Source organism: Gadus macrocephalus, chromosome 8, assembly GCF_031168955.1.
Source record: "Gadus macrocephalus chromosome 8, ASM3116895v1".
Taxonomy (NCBI): Eukaryota; Metazoa; Chordata; class Actinopteri; order Gadiformes; family Gadidae; genus Gadus; species Gadus macrocephalus.
Genome location: NC_082389.1, coordinates 4,821,209 through 4,843,788, shown reverse-complemented (window position 1 = coordinate 4,843,788; position 22,580 = coordinate 4,821,209). Strand labels below are relative to the sequence as shown.

Below are 22,580 nucleotides of genomic sequence, written 5' to 3'. Positions count from 1 at the left end.
ATAGATAAAGTAGGAGTTGGCGTTACCTGATCTAATGCAGGCTATGTACCAATGCGGCCTGCAATAAGCCTCTGACCTTTCACCTTTCTTAAGATTTGAGATTGTATGGTAAGAGCAACAGAAGAATATATATTCATAGTTACCAAAGCCCAGGTCATAGCCCACACCTGACCCTCTTCTCTAGAAAGCGGCTCCATTTCCAATTGATCTGCCTCCCTACGTCACTAGCCTCGTCAGTCTTTTCTTTGGCCAAATCGCTCCCCACCTCCAATCCTCATTTCATCATCTGTGTGTGTTGGACTCCACCAGACCGACTCCACCTCCTTCTATAGATACCAGCCAGGCTGATCCGCAGCCCTTGTCCTAGCATGGGGTAAGCTCAAAAGTCTGGTCGCAGGGCGGACACAAACATCCCACGACGCCAAGCATAATTCAGTTCAGGGTCTCTCTCTCTCTCTCTCTCTCTCTCTCTCTCTCTCTCTCTCTCTCTCTCTCTCTCTCTCTCTCTCTCTCTCTCTCTCTCTCTCTCTCTCTCTCTCTCTCTCTCTCTTTCTTTCTCTCTTTCTTTATTTCTGTCAAAGTGACAAAGTGATTCCAAATGGAAAACGTTGTCTTGAAATATCTGTGAGAAGGGCACACTGAGGACAAGGGAAGATGATGATGATGATGAAGAAGAAAACAGAGGGTGGGTGGGCGAGGGGAGACGGGGGGGGAGGGCAACAGAGGGGGGTGTGGGGGGAGTATCTGGTGTTTGGTGTTCTGTTTCCCAGGCTGAGGGGTCGTTCCCGTTGCTTGTTCTGTCGGAGGCAAAGGGCAGCTCCAGTGGCTGTTGGCTCTTACCATGAGTCAGCCATCGACGGCACCTGTCTCCTACCCCCCCCCCCCGCCCCCGCCCCCCCCCCCCCCCCCCTCCACCACCACCATCACCAACGCCGCCGCCGCCGCTAGCCTTAAATCCCCACACTAATTATTAGCAAAGCAGCCCGGATTTATATCACTCCACTGCAGGCGCCAGTGGGCCAGAGGCTCCCCCAGGAAGCAGCACATTTTTCCCCCCCGGCTTGTCTGTCATGCCTACGCGGTGGGCAAAGGGTGGTCACCATGGAGGTGAATGGCGCTTGGACAGCACCCAGGCATCTTGGACACCGCACAGGAACACAGTGTCTTGGGTTTCAGACAAGAGGAGCAGCGACGACATTCAAAGATGTTCATTGGAGAACATTTGTAACGTTAAGTGACAGAAACAAAGCTGCCATCTTTATACTTTGATGATGATGTGAGGGTTCGGTGTGGGTTGGACGGATGTCCCTGATTTCAGAGGACAGTCCCCGTTTTGGGTGCAATGTCCCCTGTTGAAGCTGTCCCTGGAAATGTCCCTGTTTGTTTCTATCTATCTATATACATAGATTTTTAAATGGAAAAAAAGAGTTTAGGCATTACTGATCATCTGAACAATGGGCAATCAACTCAATATAGAATGATAATTAAAACCAACAGAGTTAACCATTGGCCCCATTTTTTTACTAGGATACTACTTTTACCATGATAACTAGGAAAAATACTTTTGTTGAAATGTGGCTAAGCCCAACTACAAATCTTCAGTATTTCTTTTAAGAAATCTGGACACCAGAGTTCAAAGACTTGTTTCAAACCACGATAAAAAAAAACTCATAGGCACACAAATGTGCCTTTGAGATGTAATTAGATGTGAACAACATGCAATGAAATATTCCTTGTTATTAACACAACGTTCCTATCAACTTTGAGTATTTACGGTAAGTGCAGCCTAGACTCCTTAATCAATCCAATATTCCATTATTCATTCCATTATTACGAAACTGCCCTTTAAAGTGCGGGGAAAAACAAGCACAGTTCATCTCAACATGTGTCAAAACGAGCATTGGGCATAAACACAAATCGCACGCATCGTTGACTATTAACGAGCAGTTTCCCGCAAATAAATAGGAGGCAGTGATGAGACATGAGACACAGACGGTTTTAAGTTTCAGTTCACATTATAATTAAGATCACGTCTCATGAGTTACGAAGCCCCCTTAAAGGCGACCCGTAAAGTATTGCTCATGGGTCAGCGCCTTGAAAGGAAAACACACGACGTAGCGGAGGAAAGACTTCCCAGTGCGACCGGGACCTCGTCACTTCCTGGCAAGGCCGCGGATCAGGCCGGCCAATCAACACTTTACGCCTCACCAGGAGAAAGGCTTGTTATGACTATGTTGAAAAAATAACAAGTGAATACTGAATATTTCACTTCTTAAACAGAATGAGAGATAACTCCCAGCCCCCCCAGCCACCCCCCAGCCCTTTGGAACGATGAGGACATTTCTGAGCCTCAGGGTCTCATTAAGAGATTACTTCAAGTGCGTTCCCTCTTGTTTAACCAACTGGCGGAATAGTTCACTTCTCCTGAAACGTTTGCCATGATTGAAAACATGACTAAGCGACATGTTTAATAGCAGTCATTTATAAAAGATTTGAAGAGGTGTGTATTGCAAAAAACTTGACCCGAGAGGTTCGTACCCAAATTGTGTTTTCAGGCAGGTGAAATATTACGGTCGACCAGAACGACCAGACCCAAACAGGAACTGGAGCCGTTGACCTTTCCCTACAGTAGCCGGGCCAATCCTCTCTTTGTTTTTCATGCAGAGGGCACATCGGGTCATTAACTTTACTGCCGTCCCTGAGCTCTGCACACATTCTTTGATGTCTCGAACAAACCGCACTTAACATTCCTAAATGCACTTCTCGTTGCTGCTGCTGCTGCTGTTTGCCCTCTTTCTGCCACCCAGTCAAAGAGAGAGCTACATCGGCCTCGAATCACGCCAGGGTATCTGACCATCCCGGAGGAGGAGGAGGAGGAGGAGGAGGAGGAGGAGGAGGAGGAGGAGGAGGAGGAGGAGAAAGAAAGAACGGCAGGCATTGTGTTGGCAACGTGCCAAAACAATGCAGACGCCGCCGCCGCTGGGATCAAGGTAGGGTGCGTGCACTCTGGAACCCGGGAGGCTCACCAGAGGCCACACCTCGCCGAACAGAACGGAGCAGCCCGGCGACGCGGGTTCAAGTGTGTGGGGCCGAGGAATTCCATTGTTCTCTTTATTCAGGTCGTATCGCGCGCTGATGAATGGCCTCAGCGTGTCTCTTTGACTTATCAGGCCTGGCGTGGCACGCCGTTCCTTCTATCATTAGGGCCGCAGGAAAGATCTGTCCCACGCAAGATTTTGGATACGGAGAAGTAAAATACAAAAATAAATAAATAAAAGACAAAGTGCATTGTCCTTATTTTGTGTCTTTTCCTCCTTTTTTTTTTTTCGTTCTCCTGAATTCATTGTTTGGAAGCGTTTCCCGGTTTGGGGAGTGATGCGGATATGGAGGGCCCTCTCCCGGCCTCTGGCAGTCGGGACTGTTTGCTCCCTATATCGCCTGCAGGTAGAACAGGTCCCTGAAGTTATTCAGTCTGTGTCCCCAGAGGAATCCAAGGAAAACAAACCACCGTGTTTGACCTTTGGAGAGACTCTTGTAGCAACAGGCTCCTCTTACAACTCATATCAGCTTCCAATGAAGTACACACACACACATGCTAGGCAGTAGTAACTGAGTAAGAGAGACAAGCTGCGGCACAGCATTGTGAACACAACGTTGTATACACAAGGCTGACTGACCTGCGTCCAACTGATATGCAAGTTATCGATTATTATGCTATAATGAGCCATGCATCCACTTCAGCGTTATATTTCTGGTACGTTTGCGTTGTAAAGGCACAACATGTGTTAAGCCTCACTGCTGTTGTTGTTTCGGTTGCTTCGGCTTTTGTCTCAACACTGTTGAAAGCAAACCGTCAATTTGGCGACAAAAGTCAAGACTATTAAGCCTAGCGTCACATTAACTCAAGGGAGGGATGGTACCGCCAGTGGGGGTAGGTCATTACAACTGATTTTGTAAATATTTAGGCTTAGCAGCACAAAGCTGATTTGGGTACTTTACTCTGCTTGTCTGCTATGAACACTTGAGTCTAAATCTCCTTAATTCCCACTGTGCCACTCCGTGTGAGCTTCGCATTCTCCAGATCATATAAAGGCCTGATTTGGCAGTTATGTCACTGTGGATTTCCTTTAAAACTGCATTTTTATTTAGGGTTTCGCATGCTCCGATTTTTTTTATCTGTGTGTATTTTCTTTCTTTATTTCTTAAAGACCATCATAGCGAAAATGGCAGAATAACTGCTTGTGTTGTAAGAGACACTAACTGCGAAGGAGACACTCAACGTCAGCTGGGAAAGTCTGGGCCGAGCCGTGATAATTGATTCGGGGAGCCGTACTCCCTAGGAATCCTGGCAACTGGACGTCTGATTGGCTGGGCCGAGATGCCATACCAGGTTCTTGTGGTGAGACAGCGGAGATGTTGTGGTCAAGGGCTAGGTTAGTGAGTCTTTAGGTGAAGGGGAGCCATCGCTGCGGTTTCCACTGTGAGAACAATTACTGGGAGATTTTAAACGGCGTCCAGGCGCATGGAAAAACGATGAGCAACTCTCAAACATTCGAGACGGAGATATTTGTTTTCCTAGCCGGGAAAACACGCTCGTTTTATGCATGCTACACATTTCTGTGGCGCCCATTTCTAAGGGGATGCAGGCAAACCGGCGTGCGGTTTTTTCTTTGATCTCTGACTCTAAGGTGCCGGTTCCCGCCTGGCCTCTCTCTGTGAAACTGCAGGAACAGAAATAAATCAGGACACGACTCGCTGTATGTAAGCTGTGGGTTTCCACCCCAATCAGTAATACGTACCTCAGTATTTACAGCCATGCCAATCTCACCACCCCTCCCCAGTTAGACTGTACCAAAACATACTTTTTTCCTTTTTTTCCTCTTGAGTAGAATGACCCATCGGGGCCTCTGTGATCCAATCTTAATGTGAACCTCTCCTTAGACCGCGGAGTCTCCTGTCGCTGAATCTGTTATCTCAAGCAAAATTCTTAACACAGCACAACTGAAGAGCCAATGACAAGCTGGTCACACAAGTATTATGTTTTATGTTTTCCCCATCGCTGTCTAATGTTTCACATTGAGGTTGGGACTATCGAGTAAACTGCTGCTCACAAAAGAATGGGCCCATTGATTCCCAGAGGAATAATTTTAGTCCAGGGAGAATTTAGCACGGGGCCGGCAGGAGAGGGCTATTAGCGGCTTCTCCAGCGCCGTGATCCATGACTGGGGAGGCTCAGCGCGAGGGGAGAAAGAGGACCCTGGACGGGGTACCGCGTCCACGGGCCAGCCCCGCCAACCACCACCGCCTCCACCACCACCACCACCACCACCGCCTCCACCACCACCACCACCACCACCACCACCACCACCACCACCACCAGCAGCAGCAGCAGCAGCAGCAGCAGCAGCAGCAGCAGCAGTGTGGTGGTCCTGTAGTCTTCCCTGTTGCCTAACAACAAGTCGTGTGGACACCTGCATACTCTCTCTCTCTCTCCACCACCTCCTCCTCCTCCTCACCCCACCTCCCACTGGACTTCATACCCCCGTTTGTTTTCTTCCTCTAGGTTATAATGTCTATTGTCAGATCCGATTCTTCATGTGAAGATTTTCAAATGTTATTATCAAAATGATTAAAATCAATTTGAATGGTTGAACTTGCATGTCGAATCAACTTGTAGATGCCGATTTCTTAAAAAAAATCCTACTCAGTATGAAATGAGGCCCTGGACCTTGTTTTCTGTTCCTAGATTGCCTCACACAGCGATGGCCTAAACAGTCTTTTTTATATTTATATGCGTCTTACTTTAGCCCGTACCCCGTCCAAGATTGGGCCCCGAATACGCGTTCTCAGGAGAAACCAAAGTGGTCCCTCATTACCTCCCCTAAACTCCCCCTTTTTTCTCATTTCAGCACCACACCGAGCTGAGATATCAGCTAACACATTATCCTCTTAGTCCTGGAGACTGATAGCCAGCGAGGGCCGCGAGCCAGGAGCACTCATACAGGTCAGTGAATGGCACAGGCGTCGCAATTACAGCGACGGTAAATTGGGCCCGCCTCGGTTATTATTAATAGCTTGCAATGCACACTTATCTAGAAATCGTGTAAATGTGCTTATTCGGAAAAGAAACCAAAAAAATCGCCCCGAAATGTAACATGGTTGTTCATGTTCGTTTCCAAGTGTAACTGTTTTTCGGAAGCTCCCCAAAACAATGTAAGGCAACACCTACACTTGCGAAGCTAGGTCAGGAGGGAAAGCGTGTGAAAACACACGTGTATCCCCACAGCGAGGAATATTAGGTGACTGCATCCCACCTGTGTTGCCCAGAGGGAATTCATTTTTCAACATTGCATTTGGTTGTATACCCTGGCCTGAAGTGGACCTCCCTTGTGTCAACAGAGGAAGCCAATCCCACCGCGGGTTTTATGGGTAAACTGTGCTAAAACGTTGATGGTTCTATTCCAGACGCGCTGCCAAGTCATTTTATATCGCCTCAACGAGCCAAAAGAATTGAACTTATGAAATTACAATAATGGCATTGGAGGCAAGGGAATCTAAAGCTCGTAATAACTGTGAGATATTTTACAAGCGAGCCTTGGCGTAACACCCTGCGCCTTGTTTTGCAGCAGGGGCTTGGGATTCGTTTTACTCGACGTAATAGCTCCGGAAACAAAAAAGTGAGATGTCATGTAGCGAAAAATAAATTAAATAAAGCAGTTAAAAAAAGTTGGAGAAACCTAAGTTTGTACGACAGCAGCAGCACCAGTGGCAGCGGCTCTCACAGGCTGGCAGCGACCCAAGATGCACCTGCACATTCAATTACTCGGCCGGTGAACTCTCTCAGGCTCGTCTAGACACCCAACACCTGCTGCACATGAATCTGCTCCGGCCCGGCTCTCCCGGATACGCCTGCTTAACACAACAAGCTGAACATCTAGGGCGACGCCTTAGCCTGCGGTCCGTGGAGGGGACCCCCGCGGACCCCCAAGGACCCCCTTAGGATCGGCTCTGCGAAGGCCAGGGATGCAGTGTCTCTCGTTCACGTTTTGCTGCCGGGTGAAAGTTAGCATCGACGTTTTGGTGTGGAATGCAGCTCCCGGGGGAAGGGAGGGAGGGAGGGAGGAGGGACAGGGAGGGAATGAGAGAGGGAGGGAGGGAGGGACAGGGGAGGGAGGGAGGGAAGAAGGGTGGGAGGGAGGGAGGAAGGGAAAGAGGGAGGGAGGGAAGGAGAGAGGGGGGGAGAGAGAGGGAGGAGGGTGGGGGGGGGGGAGGGAGGGAGGGAAGGAGAGAGGGAGGGAGGGTGGGAGGAAGGGGGTGTAAGTGAAAGCGAAGAAGTGGCAGATCCGATTTGCAGGGATTGAATGATCTTGGAGGAAGGTGCTGCTCTATCTAAGATGCTGTCTTTGGGTGAGCGCCATTGTTGGATAGTTAACAGCCACTCACCTTCTTATGCACATTGTTCCTTCTGTTTGCTCTCGCTGCTGTCGGTAGACAGTAATGTCCTGGTCGGTGGTGACCCTGTACTAAGTCACTACTCGTTGCTTTTCACTCCCCGTATTCGTGTTGTTTCACTTCAACATTTATCCTCGCAAACTCAAAGCCTTGGTGCTTATGTTCATCGCTTATCAGAAACATTGACATAGGGCTTCAGACATTCAATAAAGAGGTCAACATTTAGTTTGACTTTATTGCACCATGACCCCTAGATAGTATAAACTCCCTTCAGTCAGCGAGGGCCACAACATCACTCACAAATGACGAAGAAGTGAGTAAGAGGTGTGAGGGTGAGAGGTTTGCACACTATTACTTTTCACTGTTACCATCGGTGACGGGTCGTCGACTGAGCAAATCGTTACAGCGACAGTATGTCTGCATGTCACTGATGAATATATGTATGGACATTGCAACCTGGGAATGCAAGGTGCAGTCGTCTGCTTCCCCCTCCCTAACCCTTCCTTCCTCCCTATTCCCCCACGCCCAACAGCCTTTTACAGCCAGGGAGAGACACACACACACACACACACTCACACACACACACACACACACACACACACACACACACACACACACACACACACACACACACACACAGACACACACACACACACACACACACACACACACACACACACACACACACACACACACACACACACACACACACACACAGACACACTCACACTCACACGGCTTGACAGCTGCCAAGGAGCGATGAGCAAGAGCCAACGTATGGAAAGCACAAAGCAAAGCGAGACAGTTGCCCAACCTGTCGACAGCCCCCCACCCGCCCCCCCTCTCTCCCCCACCCCCCCTCCATAATTCAATGAGTCAAGGTAGAGGAGAGGGTTAGCCCATTCCTGCATGGCTACCGCCGCCGCTCCAGGAATAGTTTGTCAGGCGCGCTTGCCTGTTTTTTCCGCGGTAATCTCGCTGGTCTCTCTCAACAGGGCCCTGCGAGGGTAATTGAAAACATGGGAGTTAAGAAAACACCAGCATCCCCTGACACCAGGAATGCCTCTTTGTCCCGGACGGTGCTATGCAATCGGCGTCGTGCTAAGACACGTTCCCAGAATCCCTGAATGTTTCGACGGGTCAGCGGGCCTCCTGACAATGGCGGCCATTGTCGAAGTGAGCCCGCCTTTCGTTAAAAATATAAAGTGAATTGTTCATCGCGATGCGTTATGTAGGTACGCATGGTGGAAACGTTTGGAATGTTTTCGATCACCGAGGAACCTATCTTTTTTTCTGCTGCTTATGTGTGAAGAAGGAAAAAGATTCATTTGAGTATTTGGGAAGCCATTTCGGGAGTCTAAGTGTATGGCAGTTGAGATGAGCTTAACTGCAATGAGGCCCGTGACCTCATAAGTTGTTTTGTTATTTGTCGTGGCGCTTTTCACGTGACTAGACATGAAGAAAATGAGGACAGCAGTAGCGAGGTTGAGTGAAGGTGAGGAGAGTTGAGGCCTCCCATCGTCAACAACGTCCTGACCGGCCTCAAAGGCTTGTGTTTAAAATGATTTGTTAGCTGAGGAAAAATAGGTATTTCAACTTTCCCACCATATCCTTACAATATATCTAGCCCTATTCAAACGGTGACTTAAGTCTCTCTCCTGGAGCAAAGCCAATATGTAAACTGCAAAACCAAAGGATTAACAATTGTCTTTCCTTATTCCCTCTCTCTCTCCCTCTTTCTCTCCCTCTTTCTCTCTCTCCCTCTCTCTCCCCCTCTCTCCCTCTCTCCCTCTCTTTCTCTCTCTCTCTTGCTCTCCTTCTCTCTCCTTCTCTTTCTCTCTCTCTCTCTCTCCCTCCCTCCTCCCTCTCCCTCTCCCTCTCTCTCTCTCTCTGCTCCCTCTCTCTCACTCTCTCTTTCTCTCTCTCACGCACACACTTGCACACACGCAAAAACCCAACACATCCACCCCACCAACTGACATAACCTCAATTTCAAAGGACTGACCTCAGTCAACAAATGACCAAACTCACACAAAATAAAGATCCGCGCCTCTCTCTCTCTCTCTCTCTCAATACACTTTATTTCTTCTTCCTTCTTATCCTTCTTTTCCCTGCGCCTTCCCTTGTGCAGCCTTCTTTTTCTACTTCTTTCTCTTCTCTCGTACTTATGAGAGCCCCACGGTGAATGGGCCGGCCACACTCGTCCAGATCATGATGGGGGCCGGACCCTCGAGTGCCTCTTGGTTCAGCGAGGAGCCCGACCGTCCTTTCAGCCGGGTTGGCAAACAGCAGACAGCCAGGGTGGAATCTCACTAAAGCAACACAACACTATCTGGCATTTGTAGAGCGGATTACAACAGATGGCCACAGCCAGCCCTTCCTTAACTCAAGCTCCACCGAATTCCTTCCACCACAAAAAACCAAGGGAGCGTAAAAAAGGGCCGAACTCCTTGCAAACCCAGTCCCCCAATCGAAAAAGAAAAGAAAGTGTCATTCATTCATTTGGTGACAAATGCGTTTCCCCCTTCATAAGGGTGTCAGGAACGTTTTCAAGTCCCCGTACGTTTCGCCCGGTGTGTTGATGAATGTAAGTGTTGCCGTACAGTGGTAACGGGCCGATGCGATGGCGTCACCGCCGCCCGTCCACACGCAGCGCGGGCCTTGCCACGACGCATGAGCTCAGCGTTACAGTTGAACCGGAGCCACCGCTCCTCGCCCCCGCCGCCACCGGGGGGCTAATGCCCCACAGCTGGGCCCCGTGTGGAGGGTTTGGAGGGTCGTGCGCAGACACCCCGGCGCGCGTTACGCAGCCACTGTTTATTCATTCATTCAGCAACCCATCGATCTCCATGTCAGTCGTCCTAATGTCATTGTTGGTGTATTCATCTGTCCATTAACCCATCCTCCTCCATGTCAGTGGTGGGGTATTCATCCGTTCATTAACCCATCCTTCTCCATGTCATTGTTGGTGTATTCATCTGTCCATTAACCCATCCTCCTCCATGTCAGTGGTGGGGTATTCATCCGTTCATTCAGTCACAGTTCTCCGTGTCAGTGGTGGTGTATTCATTCATTCATTCACTCATCGTTCTCCGTTTCAGCGGTGGTGCAATCATTCATTATTCACTCATCCTTCTCCATGTCAGTCGTTCTTGCTTTGGGGATGGGGGTGGGGGGGGGGGGGGGGGGGGGGGGGGGTGTGGCGAGGGGGGGAGGAGGAGGGGGTTTCCCCCCCCCAAACGCCAGCATGAGGGCATTTCCTAGGAAGGGGATGCGGGGAGGAAGGGCTGGGGGATCTTCTTGTGAACGTCAGTGTTTTCCACCGCTCTTTTCCGCAGCGCTCAGTGTCTGCACGGTTTCCCTTCGACGTGCACCAACGGCTGCTGCTATTACAGGACGTGAGCGGGGCGGAGTTCTCACACATCATCCACCAACGCCTCCATCACCTAAAATACCCGGGGTTAAATGCCGTTTTTTTTTTCCCCTCCCCGAGCGTTCCCGAGAACACAATCTCTGACCTCGGATCATTCCCAGAAATCTCTCATTCCCGTTCAGGGGGTTGCCAGGTAGCAACCGAAGGATTAATCCCCCCCCCGGGTCCCCAGAATGTGTGCTTAGGCGTGCCGCCCCCCTGGCTACTGCAGAGGCAGCAGCAGCAGCAGCAGCAGCAGCAGCAGCAGCAGCAGCACCCATCCCAGTTCCCAGAGATCCCCCGTCCCCCCTCTCTCATCCCCGACCTCATCCTCCCGGCCGGCATTCCTGGGGTCAGAGGCGCCGGGGCGAGTCGCGGTGCCGTGTAGCCTAATCACATAAGACCGCGGGCTAATCCCGGGGACAGCTGGGGAATCTTTACTACACGAGTGGTGCATGAGTCGCAGTGTGACGCAGCCGCTGGTGGTGGCTGCTGCTGCCGCTTCCCTGTGGGGGCGGAGCCCCCGCGCCTAGCAACCGCGAGCACCCGCACCACAGACAGACACATGCGCAGATAGACACACACACACACACACACACACGCACGCAGACAGACACACACGCAGACAGACATGCTGTAGAGACAGACCACAGCCTTCGGTCTCATGACGAGGCACAAACGCACACCATGTGCACAAGACCACACAGACACGCACAGACACACACGCAGTCATACACAAAAACAGACGGTAGACACTGCAACCTTTGCTCTTAATACAACACACAGACACATATCGAAAGATGTCCTCAGATACAGAGACATGCACACACAAAGACACACACACAGACAAACACACACATACCGACGTACACACCCACACACAGACACACACAGGCAAACACACACACACACACACACACACACACACACACACACACACACAGGCAAACACACACACACACACACACACACACACACACACACACACACACACACATCGGCATACACACACACATTGACACACACACACACACACACACACACAGACACACTCAGAGTCACACAGAGACAGATGCTCCAAAGTTCAAAGGTCAACGGGCCTGCTGATAGAAACTTCCGTGTTCTGTCCGGTCCGGCGTCATGTGACCGTGCCTCCCATACTGCTCCCACCTCCAGCCCACGTTTTCCCTTTTGTCCTTTCTTTCCGGGAAGACATGCGCGCCAGCGGGCTGTCCCAAACTGTTAAAGTTTCCCCGTCTGAGGACCGCTTCAAAAAAGCAACCCATCCATCGTGGTGACAGGTAAAACAGTGAGGTGGATACGCTCGTTCTGTACGTCGTTTAAAGAACTCTCGGTATTGAATATCCATTTAGCGGCAGGCCTCCAAAGTACTTAGTGTCCCAGAGTGGATAGATGAGCTGGGGAGGACGTGTCTCCCCCCCCCCCCCCTCAATACCGCATCCCACCTCCTCCTATCACTGCTAGAGCCGTTATACACACACACCCGCATGCACGCACGCACGCACACACATAAACGTATACGCATCGTTCCAACTTTGTGCAATGACAATAAAGAGATTGTGATTGTGATTCCGATTCTGATATGCACATGCACACAAACACACCCGCACAAACACGCACGTACACACAAGCACTCACACACAAACACATGCATGCACGCACACATACACACGCAGACGCACACACACACACACACACACACACACACACACACACACACACACACACACACACACACACACACACACAGAGCCTCCCCCATAGACGAGGGGAGTAATAGCAGGAAGTTCCTCCAAGAATGAAAATGTTTCTAACCTTCTGCACCTCTCCTGGCAAGTGCTCCCATTAACCCCCCCCCCCCCCCCCCGCCCCAACCCCCAGCACCGCCCCAACCCCCAGCACCGCCCCACCTAACCTCACACACACACACACACACACACACACACATCACATCGCCCAGCCCACCAGCCCCCCCCCCTCCCCCCCCTCACCCCAGCGACCCGGTCGCCGGCCCTGTCGGCGGAGGCCAGAAAATCTAAAACCACATGGATCTACGGTGATCCCCCCCCGCCCCCCCCCGCCCCCCCCCCCACCTCGACACCAGCCCCCGGGGCCCCAACTGAAACCTCCCCACCACGGCCCCGCCAGGGCCCCTCTGCCCCTCCACCTCCACGATATATCTGCCAACGGCGGAAGCCCACATGCTCAGCTATTATTTATAGAATGTTTATTTATTAGTATATCTTTCCCTTACGGAATGAACGCCGGCCGAATCCCAATTCAAATTTGCTAGTATTTATGTACCGTATTAAATTATTCTTTCTGGGTTCCCTAGAGGTTGGGCTGGGGGTCGAGTTGGGTTTTTTCTTCTTCATCTCCTCCTTTTTTTTTTTTTTTGCTAAACCCGGTTTGTCACGAGCAGCGGACGTTTTTATGATTGGGAGCGAGTGTTGAAAGCGTTCCGGAGGCGGCTATCATCATTATCCATCGCATCTTATGAGGAACCTTCAGACGTTCTGCCTGAGCCCTGAGCCCACACTCGGGGGGAGACGGGGGGAGGGGGAGATGAGGGGGTGAGGTAGGGGGGACGGGACCTCCAGTATAGAGCCAGCTGACTTCCAAGTGAAAACACTGATAGTTTTTACAGCGCACATCCTGACCGGTATTACGAAAACATATTTAGGATATATTACACTCGGGCCGCTCCGCTTCAAAGGCCTCTTCAGATACGATGGCTCAAAGTTTTTGCCGGCGATCTTACCTTCAAGTGTTTATTGGAAATATTTCAATAACCTCCATCCACGCCGTCGCCCAGGCGTGAATACAATTAAACTCTCATTGCTTATTTAAAACTTTGAACGCTTGAAATGGAACTCGACCCGACAGATGTGAGAGTGGCCGGGTCCTGTGGACCTCGAGCGGCCCTCGAAGGGAGCCGCTCTTCCACAAAGGCATCCCTGTCCTCCTAGACCGAGAAGATACCTACACACACCGCCAAACACACAAGTACTTTTCCTTCAACTGGAGCATTTTGTTTAGCAATAACTTTTTGTTTTTTGTTTTTGGGGGGGAGAGAGATGCTGAGCTCACATGTTTTTCCAGGCATGAGCGGACGAGTGGGAACCTAGACAGCCACTTAACAACAATCAGACCCAGTTATAAACCGGCCGACGCCATTGGACAGGACACAGGAAGAGGGTGAGGGAGGGCACCACCTTCACCAGACCCCTATCCCACTTTCCAGAGAGGAACCTTGTTTTTCCTAAAGAAACGAGGGCAGAAAATAGCGCGCTTCACCCTAGGTGCTTTCCTGTGAGCGCACGTAGCCCACACATGGGTGTACAGCATAGTGTATGTATGCGTGTGTATGTATGTGTGCATATATGTATGCATGTTTGTATGTCTGTGTGAATGTGCGCGTGTATGTAAATATGTATGCATGAATGTTTGCATGTATGTAAGTATGTATGCATGCATATGTCACACTTTTTTTTTTAATGGCCTTGAGAAATTATGCACAGGAATGGTTGCTGTAAATGATAAATTAGACCCTGAGTCCTTTTATGAAAATCTAAAAGTGACGAGGATTAACCCTTATCCAGGGTGACCGAGTTTTACACAATGCATCCAACTCTGAGTGCATGTGCCTCTCTTGTTTTTTGTGTGTGCGCACAAGCGTGAGTGTGCGCCTGTGTGTGTGTGTGTGTGTGTGTGTGTGTGTGTGTGTGTGTGTGTGTGTGTGTGTGTGTGTGTGTGTGTGTGTGTGTGTGTGTGTGTGTGTGTGTGTGTGTGTGTGTGTGTGTGTCAGTTTGAGGCTGCATTGATAAGTATCTCACCGTGATCCCTCTGTGTTTGAGTACCTCAGCCCTTGTATATACAGTGGATCAGGAGGTGAGTGAGTGTGACTAAGTGTCTGTGTGTGTGTGTTTGTTCCTGTGTGTGTGTCAGTGTTTGTGTACGTGTCTGTTCCTATGTGTGTGTGTGTGTCTGTTCCTGTGTCTGTCAGTGTTTGTGTGTGTGTGTGTGTGTGTGTGACTGTGTGTCTGTGTGTCGATAGCGCGGCCATATTTTGACTTCTCCCTCTCCTGTCTCTCGGCGGAGGAGGAGGAGGAGGAGGAGGAGGAGGAGGAGGAGGAGGAGGAGGACGGGGTGGGAAGCGGAGGGCGGCCGGCTCTCTCCTCCATCCCACTTCCTCCACGGTAACAGCTGTCAAAACGTTGTCCGATTACAGCGCACCGCAAAAGCTACGCCTCGCGCTGGACCCTGGCACGGGGCAGGGTCCTCCATCAGGGGAGGCGAACTCAAGCCCCCCGGTCCAAATCAGGCCTCCCTGATCCCGGGGCTGAGCCAGAGCCTAGGCCCCCCACCTTGGGGCGGGGGGGGGGGATGGATAGTTGGATAGCTCACACCACCCACCCCCACGCCCTGCCCCTCGCTCTAGTGGCTGTGATTTAAGTCCACGTGTCAAGGATAACGCCGGCCTCCAGCGGCGCTGGTTTAGCGATTAGGATGGAGCTACGCTCTCCCCCCGATTTGAGTTTTTTCTTTTTCCGTTTTGGGGCTTTTCACAGCCGGACTCAGTCGTATTTATTTATTCTTTATTATTCGCAAGCTAAAACCACAGCCACCCGCTCGCCAGCACACTCACCTCCTCCCCCCTCCCCTCTCTCCTCCCCCTCCCTCCCCCCGCCTCCCCATCCTCCCCCCTCTTCCATCTCCCCCCTCCCCCATCCTCCCCCCTCTTCCATCTCCCCCCTCCCTCCCCCATCCTCCCCCCTCCCCTCTCTCCTCCCCCTCCCTCCGCCCGCCTCCCCATCCTCCCCCCTCTTCCCTCTCCTCCATCTCCCCCCTCCCCCTCCCTCCCCCCGCTTCCCTCTCCTCCATCTCCCCCCTCCCCCTCCCTCCCCCCGCTTCCCTCTCCTCCATCTCCCCCCTCCCGTCCCGTCCCCCCTCCCTCCCCCCTCTTCCCTCTCCTCCATCTCCCCCCTCCCCGTCCCGTCCCCCCTCCCTCCCCCCTCTTCCCTCTCCTCCATCTCCCCCCTCCCGTCCCGTCCCCCCTCCCTCCCCCCTCTTCCCTCTCCTCCATCTCCCCCCTCCCTCCCCCATGTGTACGGCGATGAAGGGGCCCAGGAGATATTTGAAAGGTTGTTGAGAAAATAAATTCCCTTAATTCTTTACACATCTGGCGAGGGGAATAGAGCTTGGTTGAAATAATAACGGTTCAACGAGGCAGGAGAGAGGGAGGGGGGGTGGGGGGGATTATATCGGGATCTTCGAGGGCGCGCTCGTCAGGAATCGTACAAATCCCCCCCCCCAACAGTATATTTACGCCTTCATCTGGGCGCTAATGAGTTTCATAATAATGCTGTTTGACAGAGCGGGTAAGAGGCCACTGCTGCCAGCGAGAGCCGTTGTGTAGTATGATGGAGTCCCTAACACCGCGTTTACATTAAATCAGCGTGAAATGTCAAATACAGGGGTGTGGGCCTCCATGAAGCGAGGGGGGATCCCACCGGGGCGATCTGTGTTAACTTCTCATAAACACGCGTCCCTCCACCGTGACTTGCGTTACACGTAGCAGACGAACTAACGCCGCTTATCGGTCCGATCTTGTAAAGGATCCGGCGGCGGCAGGCAAACAGTTCGGATAAAAAGCCTTTATTTCGTGTTTGGTCTCGGTCGTCCATGAAGGAAGTGAGCGCTTTCTTTTAACTGTACCCCGACTTTGACTTCTGCACGGAAGCTCTCGCGAACAGTTTGAGAGTTCACCGCCGTCTCAGTTATATTGTGTTTAATATTTAAAGATGAAAAAACACGCAGGGCTGAATCCAGACTGTATGGACGTTGGATGTATAGTCACCATGAGATGTGTTTGGTTTTTAATACGCACACAATTCTGCGGTCTGCTGCCAAAGCAAAGTAGTGGTATGAAACGCTTTCTAGTTGCTGTTCCACACAGGTCAAAGGTCAGCCCTGTGTCTAGAAGATTGTTTGACCCTCGCAGTGTGGATAGTAGCCATGTATGATGTTTACCTGGAAATATTGGATATCTAGAGTAATGGAGTGCGTGTGTGTGTCTGTGTGTGTGTGTGTGTGTGTGTGTAAGTGTGTGTGTGTGTGTGTGTGTGTGTGTGTGTGTGTGTGTGTGTGTGTGTGTGTGTGTGTGTGTGTGTGTGTGTGTGTGTGTGTGTGTGTGTGTGTGTTTATGTGTGTCTGTATATGTGTTTGTGTACATGAGTGTATGATGAGGGCAGATAGACTGGTAGCTTAACTGACGTAATAGGTTAAAGAATCTATATAATATTGTTCTGAAAGTTGATGATTCTTATCAATCCTTTTCCCCTGAACTTATTCAGGGGTACAACACATGTACCCCTGAATATGCCCATCAGATGAACACAGCTGACACAAACACGCATAAACACAAATAGACAGACGTCATACTAATTCACTTTTAGGGATGACTCGTTAACAGTTGATCATGAACCCAGATGGAGCGTAATTTAAAAATTCATTTATTATTTCAGATTTTTTTCGACTTTGTTATACAAAGATGTTAAATAACTTAAATACATTCTTACCAGTCATTTGTGATCTGTTTATACCTACAAGCTATACACATGAGGTAGAGGAGAATAATTTAGGGTTCCCATAAGACATTAATAGGTGAACATGGACACTGCTTTGTTGGTCTAATATCACAACCAAGGGCAACACACGTTTTGTCATGTTTATTTACACTGCATAGCACAGATCCTATCGGAGTGGTATGTGTAACACGAACCCCCAAGAGACATATGCGTTGGATGTTCATGGGGGGACAGTAAAATATGGTGTCACTGATTATTGTTGTTGAAGAAGGTTTTATATGCAGGCTAAGAACATGGGAGCACATACATCGTCATTAGTTTGTGCCTTGTGGAAATATGGTTATTCTGCACAAATGGTCCAAAACGAAACGAAAAGTAAAATACAATGAAATGGCAATTCATGATTTGCTTTTGATTACCTTCAGAAATATCCTGTTCAGTAAGTGTGTGTGGAGAGGAACAGGAACTCGACTTTGTGCTTAGATGACTGTGAGCAGTGGATATATCAATATGAAAACAGGCTGGCAAAAAAAGATATTTTGCCTTTTAAAAATAATACGCTGTTTCTCGACACCTCCACCCCAAAATAAAAAAAACACCCAAACAAAAGCGAAAAAAAAGATAGACTGAGTAAAAAATACAGGATATAAAATCAGTTTAGACTTTTTACGTTATTTACACTGAACACATGCTCATAATATATTTAAAAAATAATTTATCTTTCTTTTATTTTTTGCCTACAAAATATAGTTTTGTACATGACCCACTGACAACAGTGCAGTGCTATGTGGTTTTTACTTTATACTGAATATGGAGGACGGTGTGTGTCACTGATGTATCAAGCTCCTTTTTTAGCCTGGGGGGGGGGGATTGGGGTTAGAGACCTATGTACAATCTTTAAAAACAGACAAACACACGTGGAAACAAACACAGACAAAAAATGCACCGAGAATGCAATTGTTATTCCGATCACGCCTGTTTACAATTTGGAGTCTGTTTAATAGGAGAAAGCCTCAGTCTTGGGGCTAGGCAGGCGTGTGTTGAGGACACTCACACCGAGAGCTGTGGCTAGCAGACATTTATGTCTGGGCTTCCAGCATAGCTATTATGGTTTTCCATGTAGCGTGCAGAGTTCTATGTATATGTTTTGACCAGCCCTTTATTTGGCATGCCTGCTCATATCATGCTTGGAATTGCTCGGAAATGCTTGGAATTTGTCTCCTCGGGACAAATACCCTACGCCAGCTTCCCCCCCCCCCCCCCCCCCCCACAAGTCTTGAGGCATGATCTCTATAAGTGTGGAATCATGGTTTGGTTTTCCAAATAGAATTCTCGCCGCTGTCACTTTTTCGAACATGTAGTCAAAACTGTATTCGTTCAATGCCTTAAAAATTTACAAAATAAACAAGAGACATTGAGCAAGCATGAAGTCTTGAGGACATTCTTGCTCATGTTCCACCTCCATATGGTTATGGTCTGATAGGTTCACTGTTGTGATCTCTAGAGTCGCGTCAGCCCGTCAGGCCGTCCGCTGATGGCAGCCGATTGCAGGCTCTGTTCTAGAAACAAGTGCCATCATCTTGAGTCCTATTGCTACCCATCGCTGTTTAACTTGCCTGTGAGATTAAACATGTGCCTCACTCTTGTCTTTACCACAGGAAAATAAACCATAGCTATTTACAAAATAATAATAATAATCTGTACTGTATATATTTATCCATAAATACAGATATTTAAATACTAAGGAGAATTTAAAGGCTTTTTGGGTTTCAGTGCGAAAAAATGGGCTTTATTACAAGGCTGGATCTCTCACTCAGTAGTTAATTCACACCCATCCAAAACCAAGTCAGGAAAGAGTCCATATCTTATAACTTGATTATCTAATTGATTATGAAATATTGTATTTGGATGTTTGTGGATGTAGGAATGCAGTGCTCAATTGCACAAAATCACAATTGTCCAAATGACCTAACCCATATACCGGAACTATTTCAGTTTGTGTTATGTTGGGTTTTTTGACGAGGACTACACTGACTTCTGAGAGAACACAGCACTGCAAATCGTTTTTGAAAATAAATGTCCGATGTTTGATCACTAAACAATAGGAGTGTCAAAATGTGCTAAAAAATAAAGCTCTTGGGAAATATAATACAAAATAAATCTACTGTTAGCCTTCAGCTTTTATGAAATGTTGGTGCAGAGATGCCAGAATTCAATTTCAGTATCGTCTGCACTTACTCACAACGCTCGGCACTATGGACACCGCAAGCAATAAATGTGGTGCAAGTCTACACGTTAAATATGGCTCAATCAGGCTGTCAAAGATAGAATAAAAGGTGGGAAATGGCAGGGACGGTGGGAGAGGGGGGGTACATTCCTCTTGTTCATCTATGTTCTCTGCACCTTTGTAAAGTTTCTCTTGAACAGGTGTCCGCGTCTCAAGAACGACGGCAAACAACAGTGGAAACATCCCGATCCGTCATCAGAGGGTGTTGGCCAGAATAGCGACACCGTTGTCTTTCCAATTTCAACTTGATTTTAAACTTACATATCGCTGTTTTCTCTCTCAGCCAAATCCAAGTATAGTGGTTTCAAACATTTCCTAGGACGCCATCTAGGACGTGCTCAAGGCCAGAATATTGGCCATAATTGGAAACGGGGGAGAAAGAAATGATATTTGTCATATGCATTCACCAACAGCTTTGTGGTACTGTATATATTATTATTACTATTATTATTATCGTCGTTGTTGCAAAAAAACGAAAAAAAAAAAAAAAAAAAGAGAGAACTGAGTATTTTTTTTCACCTTGTGGAAGAGTGCTCCCAAAGGATTCATAAATTATCCACAGTGAGAGACAGATCCGTCGGGTCTTTTCAAAAGTTATCTGAGCACGGAGCGAGAACACACAAACGGAGAGACATCTGTGTGATTAGTGGTTTGTTTTAGCATCGTTAGATAAGTGGCTTGTATAATAACCGTTACAATATAGTTGAATTTATGTACATTTATATATATATATATCTATATATATATATATATGCAAGCACACAATGTGTGTGTGAGTGTAAATATGTGCGTGTAGAATAATTCTTACACCCTGTCTTTGAAGTCTTTGAATATAGTTATGGATTGCTGTGAGAAGTTGTCGTTTGACTAACTCCCCCGAGCCGCCAAAGTCCCACAATCTGTCGTAACACACATTCACGTACATATTTACATACTGGACTCATACCGAGAAAAAAAAAAAACACTACAAACACGCACACATTCGGTTTTCGGGGAAATGTCCAAACTTGGCCTATTGTTATAATCGTCCTTGCAGCAGCAGACGCCCCCCCCCCCCCCCAACCCCCCCCCCCCCCCCCCCCCCAACCCCCCCAACCCCCCCAACCCCCCCCCCCCGCCCGTTGAATGGGCCGAGACTTCTTTCAGACTCAGATTCTCCAGTCAGACGTCTGGAAGAAGGAGCAGCAGAAACCGTCTTTCCAAAAGCTGTTAGTGTTGACTCCGTCGTCTGCTAAGGAGGGCGGGGCACGGCCGTCTTGTGTTGAGAACCCCAGGTGTGTGTGTGTCGGAGGGAGGGGGCGGGGGCGGGGATGGGGGAGGGTGGGGGGGGGGGGGGTAGGTTGGTGTCACAGGACGAACACTTGAAACCAAGCCCACCCACAGAAATCCGTCAAAGTGCTCATTGCTTCTCAATCAGCTCCGCCTCTGTCATGCTTATGCATTTTCCTTTCGTGTTGAAAGCGGGAAATAAAAAAATCCAGACCCCCCCCTTACCCCCCCCCCCCCAAAAAAAAAAACACAGCCGCCGCTGTCCCCATCCTCCTCTTCCTCCTCCGACAGTCCTTGAGCTTTTGTCCATGGGGAGGGGGCGTGGCCGAACCCAGGGGGGGCGGGGCCTAACCCCGGCTACCCTTTGCAGGTGTACACCTCCTCCCGCTGCGTGCACTGCTTACACTCCACGTAGCAGCACCAGCGCACCTGGCACTGGCAGGGCCGCGTGACCTCGCGGCTCTGCGTGTTGTGGCCCCGCCCACAGCAGATGGCGTCGCAGTTCTTGTCCTTGTAGCACTTGCGCGCCGACGTGCCCGACGAGTACTTGCTGGGCCGGCAGAAGCTGGGGGAGTCCTCGATGTGGAGCAGGTCCATGGTGCGGGGGATGGGGTCGCTGGGGCTCTGCGGCGGGGGCGGCGGCGGCGGCGGCGGCGGCGGTGGCGGCGGCGGCGGCTGCGGCGGCTGCTGCTGCTGCTGCTGCTGGGGCTGCTGCTGCTGCTGCTGGCCCCGGCCGGTGGAGATCTCTCCCTCGCCGGTGGCCTCGTTGGTGGAGCTGCCCACCTTGAGCGAGGTCTCGTAGCGCTGCTTCAGCTGCTTGCCGATCTCGTGGAAGGGCAGCAGCTGCCTCCAGCAGGTCTGCACCGTGCACGAGCCCGAGACCCCGTGGCACTTGCAGGTGGTCTCCACCCCGGCTTTGATGACCTGGTGGGGGAGGGGGGGGGGGGCGGGCGACACAGAGAGACGCGAAGGGTTAGAGCGATGCGAGTGGAGATGTTCCAATACCGTTTTTAGTACCTTATCGATACCAATTCCTGAACTTGAGTATCGGCCAAATATATTCCGATAAAGCATCTAGCATTGTAAATACTAATAACACTTCTTCGTATTGAATGGTTCTCTTAAGATGACAGCAATGTATAGTCGGTTCACCTCCTGTCGACAATTTGTTTTATCAGAACTAGATCATTTACATTTATTGTCTATAATTATAGTAATACATTTGTATATTGTAGTTAAAGGTCCCATGGCATGCCACCAGATGTGGTGCGATTAGATGTGTGACGGATAGATGAGCAACGTTGGCTACAGTCCACTGAGTAGGCTGGTAGACTGATCAATCCAGCACACATCTAGGTGGACACGCCCACCTGTGATGTCACAAGGGGCAGATTTCCAAAACGGCTTGTACCGGCTAATCACACCACACCTGGTGGCATGCCATGGGACCTTTGAGCGTGAGCATCCATGCTTTTCGACTTGGTAGCTTGACAAACCTAGGTCAGAGATTACACTTTTCCCATTCCGACTTTCCACCTCTGACCGTTAA

General features: G+C 49.7%; 1 protein-coding gene across 1 annotated transcript; it reads right to left on the bottom strand.

Moving 5' to 3' along the window:
* Positions 1–20,853: 20,853 nt before the first annotated feature.
* On the bottom strand, positions 20,854–22,105 carry wnt9a (wingless-type MMTV integration site family, member 9A). Its single transcript, XM_060058366.1, has one exon. The coding sequence runs from the start codon at positions 22,103–22,105 to the stop codon at positions 21,389–21,391; it is 717 nt and encodes a 238-aa protein (XP_059914349.1). The 3' UTR covers positions 20,854–21,388.
* Between the last annotated feature and the right edge of the window lie 475 nt (positions 22,106–22,580).